This window comes from Oryzias latipes, chromosome 5, assembly GCF_053564925.1.
Source record: "Oryzias latipes strain Hd-rR chromosome 5, Olatipes_Hd-rR_3.1".
Classification (NCBI taxonomy): Eukaryota; Metazoa; Chordata; class Actinopteri; order Beloniformes; family Adrianichthyidae; genus Oryzias; species Oryzias latipes.
In genome coordinates, this window is record NC_136241.1 from 11,099,970 (window position 1) to 11,116,197 (window position 16,228).

A 16,228-nucleotide genomic window follows, 5' to 3' on the forward strand; every position below is an offset into this window, starting at 1 on the left:
TGCTTTACACTTGAAAAAAATAACTTAAACAGAAGATATTTTTTTTTAAAAACTGTATTTTTATATTAAAAAAGCAACAAGCCTTTTCCAAGTGGATTCTCATATAAAATCAAAACTATGCATCAACAAAGAAGAAATAAATTACTATCTCTTCCTGGAAATGGGGCGCGGGGGGGGGGGGGGGGGGGTTCCTTTTAGAACAGTGGTTTACAGAATAAGTAATTTGTGTGCAGGAAATGGGCTCTGAGTCTTCTGTTGCTAGTGGGCTGGGAAATCAAAACAATGTTGTGATTGGTCTGTTTTTTTCTGATTTAGGGGAAAAGGCCTGACGCCAGCCTCTTCATCATAGTTTGTTAGGAGGGGGAAGAGAAGAAACCAGTAAAAGACATTAGAAGAAAACTGAAAATAGGGTGGAAATAGTTAGCAATAAAGACGGAGTAAAGAAAGATCCTTTATTTCCTTTGTTTTCTTTTAGATTTTTTTTTTAGTCTACGTTTATCTGGCTCAAGAGTCTCCTCATTTCTGTCCAGCTTCCATGATTTTTTATTATGATTACATAAACATATCTATCTTAAGAAGCAGATCAGAGGGAAATCATGGGGATTTTCCCACAGCAGAACTGGAGCAGACCCATCCTCCTACACCCACGCGTTCTTTTTTTTTTTTGCTTCTCTTGTCAACTCCCTCTGTCTAATGTCACGGAGAAAAAACACACATCTTCCACGAGAAGGCCTAAATATATTTCTACCTTTTATAAAAGACACTATAGAGTTCCCAAATGCTTGAAATGTAAAACAACAAACGACGTATTAGTAAACTATTAACTGTGTAAAAAAATACAAATGTGAAATAACTACACTCAAATTTGTAAATGTTGTTACTGTTGGGGGATATACTTTAATTTAATTTAAAATGTGATAATCTTTAACGCTGTAATAAAATGTAAACACATTACAATAGTTAGAATTATTATGTATTGCTATTACCTTGAAAATTTTGTTTTTAGTTTCAATTCAAAAGCTACTTTTTAAATGCATAACTCTGTTTTTCATCATGCCTTTTTACAGTTGAACAACTGTCTGTCAATCATAGGAAGTGGGTGGAGCCTACATTTTCAGAGACTGACCTTTTTGTCTGGGCACCAATTACACCCTGAATTTTAGACGTTTCATCCCAATGACTCAAAATAGCATCTGCTGTGAGATGGTCTATGCTAGATCATCTAGGGGACCCAGCTGCACAAATGTTGCCGTGACGCTGTGCATTAAAAACCATAGAGGGAGTCCAAGACTCCACCCACTTCATGAAATTGACAGACAAAATAATTTGGCTGAAATAAGTAATTCTGACATAAACAATTAGAAAAAAAACTGTACTGAAAGAAAAATCTTTAAAAACTGATTTAAACAGTTTTGAAATGTCAGCTTCTAGAAATAAAACAAGATCAAAAAAAAGTTTTTAATGTATTTAGACTAATTAAAATGCTATTTTAGGGTAATCCTTTTAAGCAGAAGTAAATCTCTTTATAACTATATTAGATTTTTGTCAATTGGAAAAAAGGTAATCAAATCATCAACTTTTTATTTTTATTCTACCTTTTGAAGCTTTTGAAGTGTGTGTATATATATATATATATATATATATATATATATATATATATATATATATATATATATATATATATATATATATATATATACATACATACACACACACACACCGGGTACTCACAAAAAGTGAATGTGTGATACATTTGTAAATGTTTTCTTTTGTTTTTTGCAGATGAACACAAACATCTAGAAACGTGAATATTTACTACAGATGGGCTATTTTAGTACACTTCAAACATTTTTAAATAAAATTTCACATTCCATGCAAATCTGTTTTAATACTGAAGTCATACATGGTTCTTGCCCAATGACGGATTAAAGTATACAAATTAATATGCCACTGCATTAAAAACCACTCAAACTCCATTTACTGGTTAATTGTATACAGTTACTGGACAAGTGAAAAAACAGGATATGACATGTCTTAGGGTCAAAAGCAAATGAGATGTTTTAAATAGTAAACAAGTAAGTAAATAAGTAATGGAACCTCAGTTTATGCAGTTTATGTGGGGCATAAACATTGTGGTCACCAGTCACAGCACAAAAGTCCAAGGTGATCAACAAAATCACCAACATGTGGTAAAACACTAGAAAAACTCTATGTTCAAAAGATACTGCTTAGATGTGGTACCCTCTTTGCTTCTCTTTAATAAGTTCTAAGTTTGATGTAACTGAATACACCAGCAGCACACTAACAACACTCACAAACTGTGAGAATCACTGGTACCCTGCCCGCAGAAAACTGTCTTGTTTCTAAGCCTCAAGTCACATCACTAAATCAGCAGTGGGAGGATCAGGCGCAACACTTGGTTCAAGTGTATTTCCATTTAAAACATTGATTTTTTATAACCTTAAAACAAACGTTTATATTAACAACATTTTAACTACAGAAATATCCCAAGCCTTTGTTCCACCCATGAGTGCTGGTTTTATGTCTCTATTAGCTCAAGTATGTTATTACAAAAAAAGTTGATTCCAGATTTTTAAACAGATAAAACTAAAATTAAAGCAAAAGACTTGTTTGGAGAGGCAAAAAAGTACCACAGCAGGTTTTGTGTGTGTCTCCTGAGTGTTCACATGATGGTAGGACCTACCTCTGCAGCTTGTGTCTCTTGATGCAACAGAGTAAGGCCTGTCAAGTCTTCTAGAAACGAATGGGATGAATTAAAAACCTTGGACAGAAAGTCGAAACCTTCCTTCTCATAGTTGTCCAAGACCTAAAAAAAAAAAGAACACAGACAAAAACTTTAAATGAAATTGAATTTCCACTGCTGGGGTAAAACAATGGAGCCTTGAAGGGATCAGTTTAACGTCATAAGGTAAAAAGTTTAGTTTGAGTATCATATATAAACAGAGGTTGTTGTTTTTTTTGTTTTTTTGCCAGTACTTTACACTAGCCCCGCCTACACCCAACAGTAGCTGAGACAGGCTTCAATGACCCCGTGACCCTAAAAGGGATACAGCGGGTTAAGAAAATAGAAAATGGATGGATGGCGTTAACAAAAGACACATGATCTCTGACATTACCCATACGATTCTGATTGACAGAAATGGTACAAAACATTGACCAGAGTTTGCTTCAAACAGCTAAATAAGTTTCCAAAAATGGGAAACTTGGCAAAAAAAGAATTTTGTTGCCTCCCCCATGGGTTGACCCAACAAATTTAGGTTCTGATAAAAAGTAAAGTAAACAAAACACATATTTTTGAAAACAAACTATAAATACCATTTTTTTGGCATTCTCTTTGCACTGGAATTGATGATAACCTTGCTCACTTTTGCAACCAGCCTCCAGTGGTCATTTGAGGAAAAACAAAATGAGTTTTTACTCTATTTACATTGCAAAAGGTGGAAGTTTAATTTTTTTTAATGACCATTTATTTTTGTTGATCTTGACAGCAACTACTTGAGTTTTTCTGTTTTGCCTTTTGGCTTTTCTCTGCAGGGGGGCCAAAATTAAATCATCTGCCACCATCTAACCCTGTCCTCTGCATCTTTCCCACTCACACCTAGCAAAATTTCAAAGTACGGATAAAAATAGAGAATGCAGGTAATTACAGGAGATAAGACCGGATAATTCTGTCTCAGAAAACTAGAGAATTGGAATAAAAGGTTATGTTGAAAACAAATCAGCTATCTAACTCAAAGTACTTGAAAAGGGTTCCAGAGCTTTTAGGTGGTCTCTCAGTTTAGGTCAGTAGGCTATAATCATAGGGTAGACTGCTGACTCGATAGATGTCTAGACAACAGTCATCAACACCCTTCGCAAGCCAACAAAAGGTAGTCGTTGATAAGCTGGAGGTTCACAAAGTGCTGCATCTAAGCGCTTTATCACAACATGGGTTGGAAAGAGAGGTGTGGTAGAAAGAAGTGCACTAGCAACAGGGGTTGAAGGGAACTGCAGCCTTGAGAGGATTTTCAAGCAAAATCCATTTTAAGAATTTGGAGAAGTGTCACAAAGTCACAAAGACAATGAAAGACCATCACACACAGGTAAGTCTTTGATGTGGACTACAAATGTTGCAATCCTTATGTTAAGTCATTCACGAACTAGACACAACATGACATGTCTTACACACAGAGCCATAAACGCCTCCATGCCACAGTACATCTAAGTAGTAATTCATACAAAAACGCAAACCAAGTATTAAATGCATAGAAAAGAAAAAAGTGTTCACAAGTGTGACATTTGCGCTAAAAACATATTTTATGATGAGTCTGAGTCTGCTTTTCAGACAATATGAATTAAGGGTTTTCGTTACTTTTGATGCATAAATATTTTTTTTAAATAACAAAAATAAAAGTTTGAATAATGACAAAACATCTGTAGTGAAAACTACAAGTTTCACTTTTTAAAATGACTGAAAAAAAAAAATCACAATAAACCGATTTTATAATGTAATGCACTTTTTAATACTTGATCAGAAAACAAACCATAACCCCACCCAATCAACACCTGTTTGACCAAAATTCAGCACCTTTGAGGTCACACAACAGTTTTTGCCTTGATGTTAGATCAGTGCAAACTTCAAATAATTACAGTCACCCCAGAACAGGCTCATCCACACCCCTACACACTCATACATACACACACAAATCGAGTAGCCTCTTCACTACCTTTCTAAAGTTTGGCAGTCTATAATGAACGCCCCTAGGCCCTTCTCTACAGGTGTAGAATTACTAGTGTTTCAGACATCAGCACCCTCTGTGTGTGTGTATACAGACTAGTCTGGCGTCTATTCTTGCAGCCAAGATACGCCACACACAATGCACACTGATGTGTTCCTCATTCATCTTTTCAACCTCTTTCTTTCCTTCCTTTTTTACTTCTTTGATTCTCCACTTCCATCCACGGGTTCTGTTACGTGAGATGGCCAACGGTAAAATCCTACTTTGTTGAAATATAGCTGATTATGTCACAGAAAGCAACCTGATGACTGAGATGATCTTGTGATAAAGTCACTGCTCGCCACAGTGGCGCGCACGCACACACTCACACACACCCCCACACACACCCACACCCACACCCACACACACTCACACACACACACACAAATGCAAACAAAGGCCTGGGTCTAAAACCAACAAGAAATAAGAACGGATCTTAAACAAAAAACGATGTTAGTGAATGTGGGCTAAAGAGTTGAACTTAGATTAAAATAAAATTTAAAAAAAATCTTGGTTATTTTTATTTTAAAATGAACTTTCGTGGCTCTTTATTCAGAAAAAAGACAAACCTGTAGATCCAGCAGGGCTAGGTAAAACTTTCCAACACATAGTTACTGAAATGGGACAAAGTCATTTTCAAAGCTCAGTACAGAATAAAGACACATAGAGTCCCTTAACTTTCTCTCTTAAAGCATTTTTTATCTTTTCAAAAAAAAATCCCAGATACAAATTTGAAAGAGTTTTTATGATTGCTCCCAGAAACTACTCAAATAGTCAGTTTTTAGGTAAGTAAGATAAAATAGATAAGGATTCATTTTGTTAAAAGTATTTTTCTACAAAAGTGTTGATAAAAACGCATGAGCACTTTTTCATGTACATGTGAATTATTAAATACAGTTGGTCGTGAATCAGCTTCAACAGCAAAGTCCTTTTTAAAAAGTTAAATGCAACTGATATGCTATTGCAGCTTTATTTACTCAATTATAAATGTATCTGTTTTCTGCAACAACATATTTAATGAAAATGCTTCTTAGACATTTTACACAAAAAATGAATACTGATTCAACATTACATATGATTTGAAAGCCTATTTTAAAATACTGATGTTGTGCTCTGCAGCTAAACATAACTTTAAAGGACAAAGTAATTTTCCATAAATCATGCTCAAAATGAACTACCGAGGATTTGAGTAAGGTTACTTGGTGAATCAGTTTTGTCATCAAATCAAATTAGACACTGGCCTTTTACTTGAAAGTATTGCTTACTGAGTCATTAGGGTGTTTTTGGGTGTTGCAAAAGACAAAGAAAGGGCAAATTCTTGGAGCTAAATGTTTTCTGCCAATTGGAGTCCATTTTGAATTCAGACACCTAATAGCTTCGTATATGAATTTAGACAAAGACGTAAATTTTTACATGTTCATAATTAAAATTGCCTATTCATGCTATAAATGGGGACTTTAGCTTGGATATAGAAAGTGCACAACTAGAAACTTTAGAAAAGATAGAAACCAAGAAAATGCAAAAGCTGCATTAAGAAAAAAGTGGAGAAAAGTTAGCAGTCAGACAAAGGTGTAACAGTCACTATGGGAATAAAGACTGTACACTGTTTACTCTAAATTATTTGCTAATCTCCTTTAGATGCATTGCATTGCATTTACCGTAACTTATATGACTTCTAATTTGCAGGACTTTATTTATTGGCCTACGATTTGCAGCTATGACAGCTTCAATTATTTAGGAAGGAGTTAAAAGAAATGTTTAGGCCTGGTCTACAGCTTTCACTCTAATTCATCTTAAAGGTGTTCTATTGGGTTCCACACCAAACTCATTCCTCCATCTCCATGTGGACCTTGCTTTGTACACTAGTTGGCTGTCATGTCAAAACTGAAGGGGTCATCGACAAATTATTCTCACAAAGGTGTGAACAGGAAGCTCCTGAAAACCTAGGCCTCTCCGTAAAACGTCACACATGCCACAATGTTGTCAGACAAGTTTTGTTGTCGTGACAACGGCCAAACCCAGACTGGTCCATTAAAGTGATTCCTCACTACAAAGCATGCATTTCCACTGTAAGGGAGTCCAGTGGTAAATGTGGTTTACAACACAGTTTTACCCAAAATACACAACATACGACAATACTTTTGCTTTATGCTCTGCTGGATAGCTTGTTTACCGTCACACTACATCTTGAAGTTGAGTCATTGCATTTGTGCTTTTTGCCTTTTCCTTTTTAAATGTTTTGCCACTTATCCAAGTAGCTTAATCAGATGGAAAAAGATTATATCACCTGAATGAAGGAGAGCCTTCACAGACAGTCACACTGTAGTAAACCACATCAATATCCACTTGGAAGTCAACATTCTCAAGTGAATCAAAGCTCATTTGCTTAGTTCACAGTAGAGGTCAGAGGAGCTTTTACACAAACTAAAGTGAATGACCAGAAACAAACTCCAATGGGGATCAAACAGCCCAGAACAGGGGTCTGCAACCCTCACCACTTAAAGTGCCATTCAGGTCGATCTCTTACCAACTACAACCCGGTAGGAGCCATAAAGACTTACTTTACCCTTTAGAATAATAAAAGACTGAATTTTAGTTATGTTGTTGTTACTGTTATGATAAATATAAATAAACTTTTGGTCTTTTTGCATAAAAAACAAATAGAAAATAACTTTTTTTCAAAATATGCAATAGTTTGTAACTTTTGACAAAGGTTCACGTGACTTCCTTTCAAAATAAAAGACACCCAATATCAAATGGGATCATCTCAATACAGTATGTAGTGTAAAGTCAGCAGTGATTAAAAAAAATAAAAAAATACGTATGTACACAGTTTAATTTATCGTTGTTGGCATCACAGCCACACATTTTTAAAACTAACTACATTGTATTGAACTTAGCTAATTAAGAGAACCATACCTTATTCTTTGAACTAAAAGGTGCACTTAAAATCCTTGAATCCTTAAGTATCATTTTTGGTTGTGCTTACTGACCCCGAATTAATTTTCTGTGGTACTCAGTGCTCAAAAATCTGTCAGAATGTTTGACTTTGGTAAACTAAGTAACCAAACTGCATGATGAACCGCTTGGACCATTATAGATACTGTAGTAACACAGTTGCCTGCTGGGCTGATCTGACCTGTCCTTCAACTGTTTATGAATTAGTTGAATAATGTTTGACTTACCTGACTGTTTTGTTTGACTTGATGTGCAGCATAGTACAAAAAAGTATGTTAGTTTCTAAAATGAACCAGAGAGCCACAAACAAGGGTTCAAACAGCCACATGTGGCCACATGTGGCTCCGGAGGATCAGCTTGCAGACCACTGGCCTAGAGTTACCTTCGCTCAATGAGCAAAACAGTTCAAGATCCAACAAAGTCTCTTCAACTGCATTGGGTTGTTTCTTTAAAAGTACATGTGCGGGAATAAGAGGGTCCCCAACTGGAAGAGTGAGGTTACAGAGAGAAGAGATAAAGAAGGTGGAGGATTTGAAGTATCTAGGGTCAACAGTCCAGAGGAATGGAGAGAGTCGAAAAAAGAAGTGAAGAAGCGAGTGCAGGCAGGTTGGAATGGGTGGAGAAAAGTGTCAGGTGTGATGTGTGATAGAAGAGTTTCAGCTCAAATGAAAGAAAAGGTGTAGAAAAGGTGAGACCAGCCATGTTGTTTGGCCTAGACACAGTGGCACTGAGGAAAAGCCAGGAAGCAGAGCTGGACGTAGCAGAGATGGCCATTATGGATAGGATCAGGAATGAGTACATCAGAGCACATGTTAGAGGTTTTGGAGATTAAGGCTACGTTCACACTGCAGGCTGAAACGACCCAATTCCGAATTTTTTGCCCCTAAGCGGCCCAATTCCGATCTTTTCATGACAGTCTGAATGACACAGATCCGATCTTTTCAATTGCGACCCAGGCCCCGTGGGTTTGCCGTCCTGATTCCGAATTGTAACGGTTCTTTTCAATTGCGACCGCCGTCTGACCGGCCAGGCGACTTGATTCCGAACTGTACGTCATCGACACGCAACACGTTGTCATCGACGCGAAAAAAGTTATCGCGGTAAAGGTTCAACACCACGCTCTGCCATTTAGCTGGAATTTTTTTCAAAAACCGCCCAGTTGCGATAAGAGCCCTGGACGGTTTTTGAAAAAAATTCCAGATAAATGGCAGAGCGTGGTGTTGAACCTTTCCCGCGATAACTTTTTTTTTTCTCCCCTTTCCGACCGTGCTCAAGCGCGGGGGACCCGAGGCGATCCTCCTCCTCCTCCCTGTTCTGATCCTTAGATTCTCCGGAATGGGTTAATAAAGAGTCCATAGTATTTATTCTGGGGGAAACCTTCTTTTATTACCGTCATCCTTCCTCCGTAACACACAACATGAATGCGCGCCCACACTGCCCTCCCCCCCCCCCCCCCCCCCCCCCCTATTCTCTATCGCGGCATGCGCTTGCACACACACACACGCGGGGGCGCGGCCCCAACACATACACATTCCTCTTCCACTACAGTGGGTACAGACGATCCCGACTCCAATGCCTTCTTAAAATGAGAAGATTGTAATTGTGCTGCTCCTTCGTGAAAATAAATTTAATATTACAAAAAGAGCTCCGCTTTTGACAACACTGTTGTTGACATCCATTGTTAACGTTGGCTCCGCAAACAACAAGTGACGTCGTTCACCGTTGAGTATTCTTCTGGCTTCTGCGCATGCGGGTCTCGTTTGGGTCGTGTCACGGTCACACTGGAGATCACAAAAGTTCGGATTTACTTGGAAATGTGAACGGTCTAGCAAACAATTCGGATTTTTTCAAAAAATCCGAATTGAGCATTAAGCCCTGCAGTGTGAGTCAGAGAGGCCAGACTGAGATGGTTCAGACCTGTCCAGAGGAGAGATGGTGAATATATTGGTAGAAGGATGCTGAGGTAAAGAGGAGGTATATGATGCAGTGAACAAAGACATGAAGGTAGCTGGTGTTAGAGTAGAAGATGCAGGGCACAGGGTCAGATGGAGGAAGCTGATTCACTGTGGATGACTCCTGAATGGAAAAGCCAAAAGGAAAAGAAGGAGGATAGGGAATTGCTTTTTTCTGACACCAGTCTTCAAAATCATTTCAGAGATTGAAACATTTGATTCTTCAAGGTTTGTGTAAAATTTAGTAACAGAAGGAAAAGGCTTTATTTTTTTTTATCAAAACAAAACCCCATAAAAACTACTTTGTTGACACAGACTCTGTAAAGAAATCCTTGTACCAGAATTGAACTAACCAAACATTCTTTAACAGAATAATGAGTTGCAATATGAGTATAATTGAACAACTCATGCTTAATTTTTTCTATAAAAAGTTTCATTAAAAGTGGTGGGACATTATGCTTTGTGGTATCTAAGCAGCTGTAGTAAAATGTGTCTAGCGTGGTTTTAGACAACGCCACGTCAGCTGTGATTTACTCTTTGGCATGTCACTTTATTGGCTTGAAGCCCTCAAAGAAGTTAGGAAACACACACACAGACACACTGCACCACACGGTGAAAAGCTCCAACTCTACAGGAACCGCTCCAGCCCAGACAGGGGCTGAATTGTTTAGTTTCCAAGGCAACCTGGCAGCCCACAGCTGACTGCGGCAGAAATATATACACAGACAGACATGCACTCAGTCACACAGAGAAACACACATCCAAAAGTGAAGACAAACAAAAGGCACACACTGGCCATTAAAGAGGACACCATTACAAAAAGAAAAGAAAGAGGAAAACGTTAAGGGATTTTATTTTTAATTTTTTAAATTGAAAATTGGAGTTGTGTCCTAACGCCAAGTGCAATATAATGGTGTAAAGTGCAACATATATGATGTATATGTTTGTAGGTCAAAGACCTGAGTTACTTCATCAGGTTAACTTTAAGTGAAAGTAACTGTTTTTAATTTTCTGTGAGTCATTTGCTGTAAAAAGGTCTTTAACCTATTTGTTTCTTATAAATATGCAAATAGACTAAAGAATATTGTTGTCTCGGAAACCTTTTTTGTTGCAAAGTTCAGTGCTGGTGAAATTTCAATGCTCAAGATGTTACGGACCTGGAAAAACCTAAACAATGAGGTTTATTCATTATCTGATGATTGTAACCCCAAAAGGAGGTGGCAGCATGATAGTGTGCCATTGCCTGAATAGCATGATGATACAGCAGTCAACACTCACCATGACTCTTTAAAGCTGCGTTCACACCAAACAAGATTTGCGCAGCAGAGGTGGCCACTTTTAATGTCTAGGTAATGGTACAGACATTATCTTAGGTTCTGCGGCGCGATTTGAGCAGCAGGCGCAGAACCTAAGATAAGCGGCGCGAAGGTCCAGCAGCAGCGTGATTTGACGAGATTTCAAATATCTGAATTGTGGGTAGGTCGCCGCGTTGCATCTACCAATCAAGGACTAAGCTTTGGGATGTGACGTTTTCAGTGAATTGATCAGCGGGCATAATACACATTCAATGCCAGCGTTTTTGTCCTGAACCTCCATCTACTTTGTTAACCCACTGGGGCCGCAGGGTTGCCGGAGCTAATGTTGGATAGGTTTCCAGCTCACTGCGGGGAGGAGAAGGCAGCCTGCTTGGGCCCTCTGAACTTAGTAATATTTTCCTTATTTTCAAAGGTCCCCTAATTTTATTTTGTTTTTCTTTTCTCCTCTCGGGTTAATGCGGGACACTGAGGTTTCAAACTGAGAAACAGAAACCCCGCAGAAGCAGCTTTCATACAGACACAGCTCTCGAAGTGGGAGTGAAGGGAAGCTCCAGGTACCAGGAGAATCTATGAATGATCTCATGAACCCAGACATGGAGATGTGATTACCAGTGTTTTGTAGCGTTCTTTAAAATAGATAAACCTGATCTCTCAACATCATTTGTGTCTTCCATGCATTGTAAACGGCATGAATAGACACCGCTCCATATAGCGATCAGGTGAAAAACATTAGCTGGAAGCTCCTCCCACACGCGACCGTGTCGTCATGCTCAGGGACACATTTTTGGACAGGCGGCGAGCAAAGAATTTGCCGCTGTGAAAAAGAGGCAGCCAAAGCAAATTTGCACCATGAATCGTGTTCGGTGTGAACGCAGCTTTAGAGCAGAGATGAAAACATCTACTAGCTTCGAGGAACTAACATGATTGCATTTGCATTTACTGAGATTAGAAAGGCGCCATCTAAGCTACCTTAATGGTGAAGCCTCGGCAGACACAGAAGTTGAAAAAAATTGCTGATGCATGTGTCGAGTTGATTCAACTTTTGAACAGTAAATGTATCTCTTGTGTTTTGAGAAACCCTATGATGGAAGACAAGAACAGAGAATCATGAGGAACAATTACACCTGCAAGGAAATGAGGCATGTTATCAGACTGACTACCATCGCTAAAGAAGAGGAGAGTTGAGATGGTTGCTGTTTATATCATCAGGAGAGAGAATGCCATCAAACCCTATACAATGCGGGTTAGACATTGGGCAAAGGACTTCTTGTTGCTATGGTTTCTAAAGGAGTGCTTGAAAGTATTTAATCATTTAAAATACACATAACTCACAGGGAGACAAATAAAACGTTTTCTTAGTTTAAAGCTGCACTTTGTGTTTTTGTAGAAACAGAAAAAAACTATTCCAGTGAAAACTAAACTATGATGAGAGCCACACGGTCATACTGAGTCAAGGGTATGGAGCAGAGACATTAGTGATGCTGAAATAATTTGTTCTGAGTGTGAGATGTAGGACCAGCGTACAAAAGCATGCAGAAAAACATGGTGGAGTCATTATAAGACATTGTAACACAATGACTCCACTTGTAGACATAAAGACAAAATGGACAGAGTGAGAAGTATCTTAGATAATAGCTGGTAGGGTTCTGGAGCTGCATCAGCAGACTATGCCTTCAGGATTGAAGGTAGAGACATCCAAATTTAGTAGCAGAAAGGCTTCATAATAAATACTGGAAATACTTCCCATGTTAATAACAACGTTGCAAAGTTTGAGGGGTTTGTCAACATTTCCAATGCAAAGGTGTTGCACAGAAATGCAGGTATTTTCCTGCCAGGACTTTACTCTAAAGTCAACCACTTCGAGGGCAACAGTCACCTTAACACAAGTCAAGACATGTTAACCCAAAAAGATGGTACTAACTGCTTATTATTCATGAGAATGGCGATTATATTATCTAACTAGAGGGAAATTAGAAGAGTAACAACTGTCACAATTAACAAATGTGGCATAAAATATTGGATAATTACAACTTTAAAGATGGGCTAAGATTGAAAAACATTTTAAAGGATATGCAGAGTAAAGGAAAACCGAAAAAATTAAAACAAAAGTATGGTCAAGAGAGGCTGATTTTTTTTAAATGGGTAGATGCATGTTTATTGAAAATCAGCTGCCTAAAAACCTGTGAAGCTTTGCTGTCCAAACACATGCCACACTACAAAACAACACATTAAGAAGAAAACAAGGAAAAACCCTTACCAAATGCTGACAGTTAAAAAGCCTTATGGAAAAGTCTCCATATTATTTATTCAAACAAGGAAAAACTTGATTCTGAATGTCATTAAGAATGTTTTGTTGTTTACAATAACAAGCCTACCTATTTGGTTTATCCTCCTGACACAGAGAAGGTTCAAAAATTCAAAAATTTGTGGGCAAGTCAAGCATGAAATTGCAAACACAGACAGATGAGGTACACATGACAATGACATAAACAGCATGACAGGATTCAAGAGTATTCTGAGGAAGTGTTATGTTTAAGGCAGTCAGTGGACTTAATGGATGAGGAAATCAAGTAGTTAAAAAAAACACTTTTACATTAACTACTGTGCCAACGAGCAAGAGATCAGTGAAAGGATGGTGGATTCAGATTAGATTAAAGGTAATGATAAATATTAAGTTGACGCTGCTCACATTTCGGCTTATCCCTTCAGGGGTAAGCCACAGCAAATCAGCTTTCACTGAGTCACACAGGTGGTTCTGGCTGAGATTTTACACGCCGGATGCCCTTTCTCACATAACCCTGTATTCTCCCGGCACAGGTAGACCCAGTCTTGGATCTAAATCTAGAATGCTGTTGACACAGCAGAGACAGAATGACAAGTAAAGAAAGGCCTAAGATGTATCATTGAGATGCAAATATGTTCACCATTTCTGCCTTAGCAAATAATAATCTCTCCCTCAACTCATGTTGGGCAATATTCCTTTCAAACTAATGCAATCCTTTTCCACAGAACCATCTCTGTGGTAACACTGGCAAAAACCTGACACCTTTCACTGGGGTCGGATGCTGTACTTTTTTCCTCCCTCTACTCTTCCTGAAATGTAGGCGGGGAAAACTTTTAGTGAAGAAGCTTAGCAGCTTTTACCTCCCATCCCCTCCCCTCCCCTCCCGCCTCTTAGTTTCTCCCCCGTATTCACATGAAAGTGATAGAGCTGGAGCTTTATGACCTCTTTATCCACACAAAGAGAGCATTCAGATCGGGGGAGAATGAGGTGAACCAGCCCTCCGCTCATCACAGCTCCGCTTTTTTTAGCCCTGAACCTTCTGTACTTTTAACCTCACTACACATGCACATACACACCTACATCCACACACACACAATTTTCATTTTTTTCATTGTTTGTGTAACTTTTTCTTTCTTTCTTTTTTAAATTACCGCTCAGATTCTCCATCCGTCTTTCAACATAAGTCACATTTCTGGTCACAGCTGACCATTAATGGCAAGTCAGTATTAAGAAAAAAAAAAAACAACAACAACAAAAGAAAAGGTCATTTCTCCCACCCCGTTTGACTTATTTTAGATGCCTTCCACAACACATTTATGCACACAAACGGGCACATGCTCACATAAACACCAGCGGTGGGAGCTAATTCCACTCATACGACAGTTACTGACATCAGTGAGCAACTGCTGCCTGATCGTTACCAGATGGTTTCACCAGCTTTCCTGTGTGTGTCTCTTCAGTAATCCTGAAGGAATAACATTTCAACACAGCAACACTGACTTTACATTATGGAAACGGGAGGGCTGGGAATCCCCCAAATTCTGCTACGGTTGCAACTTGTGTTTCAGATCGTTGCTGTCACATAGTAGACGAATCTGATGATAAAATCAGAACTCTCTAAACATATTTATGGTTTTACTTTTTTGGTAACATTTCATAGGTCATTTTTTTTTTGATACTTCAACAAAAAGACCAAAAACAAATTGGGACATTATGGAACAAATATATTTTTAAAAAATTATTTTTTATATGTTTTTTTGGCACGCCACAACTATTCCTCCTCTTTAGAAATCCCCAAACTGTGGATTGTCCTGTAGAGCTAAAAATGAAGCCAATCAGGCAATTGATTGGCACCACATGTGGGCGTGGGCTCCACCACAGTGGTGAGGTGGTGGCTTTCCCGTAACTTATATTTCCAAATCCACAAAACCTTAAAATAAAGTCAATAGTGGAATAGGTTGCTGAAGGATCAACTGCCAAAAGGCATTACTAAAATCAATTAATATTTCTACCAAACACATTGAGCAACATCCACATTAACTACATCACAGAACTGTTGTGTTTTGGACTTGTAATCATTCAAATTGACACCATAAAAGAATTGGGTCACTTACGATGGGTGAGCAGGCGGTGCATTTGTCAAAGGCCAGGCTGGCAGGCAGGACATTGTCAAATCTTGAAAGAAAGCCTCGAATCTGTGGAGATGATTCAAGATTTCTCAAAGTGTGGCACATTTTTTGAAAGAAGACAACTATACAGACAGTTTGAAAATTGTAAAATGAACAAAACACTTTAATGACACAATACCCTGGGACATCCGTTTTGTAAGCAGAAAAGCAATAAAAAATAAACTGATGGGGAAAAAAAGTCAGCTCTCTGGTTTTCTTTTTGTTCAGGAGTAGACTGAGAGCTCCATCTGGTGGGAGGCAACGTCAACATGTTCTGCATGTCTGATCATAGTAATTGCATGCTTTTACTACAGTCTTTTTTGAAAAGTACTACAAATTAACAGCGCTTACAAGTAAAAAAATAATGAATAGCAAATTTTTGCTCCTCCTTTTATTAAAAAAAAGAGTAAATTCTTTTAACTATGTTTTAGGAAAACCCTTTTAACTCATTTGCAAACTGCAAACTGCAAAAGGGATTTCCATTGACATCAAAACTGTCTTTTCAAATGCAGACATATTCAAAGAATTGTAAAAATAAATGTCGAGAAATGTAGAGCAGGACTGTAAGGGGCCATGCAGATGTAACATTAATGCAAAGTGAGAGCTAGAGAAGCACTCATGCCCAGTGGTTGATCCAACAAATGTAACAGTGTGAGTGAAGAAGTGAGTCATCTTAAAGGGTGAGCGTGGGCAAGAGAGATGGAAAAGCTCAGAGTACCGGTCTTTTTAAAAACTGGACCGACAGCAGAAAGAGAAGCACTCAGAAAAGCTG

The 16,228-nt window shown here is 38.3% G+C and overlaps 1 protein-coding gene across 1 annotated transcript in view; it reads right to left on the bottom strand.

Moving 5' to 3' along the window:
• atg7 (ATG7 autophagy related 7 homolog (S. cerevisiae)) overlaps window positions 1-16,228 on the bottom strand; it is an 85,243-nt gene that overhangs the window by 27,162 nt on the left and 41,853 nt on the right. The window contains exons 17-18 of the mRNA XM_004068648.5: window positions 15,403-15,483; window positions 2,705-2,827 (exon numbers count right to left, since the gene is read on the bottom strand). Coding sequence (XP_004068696.1) covers window positions 2,705-2,827; window positions 15,403-15,483 — 204 coding nt within the window. The remainder of the gene's footprint in view (window positions 1-2,704; window positions 2,828-15,402; window positions 15,484-16,228) is intronic.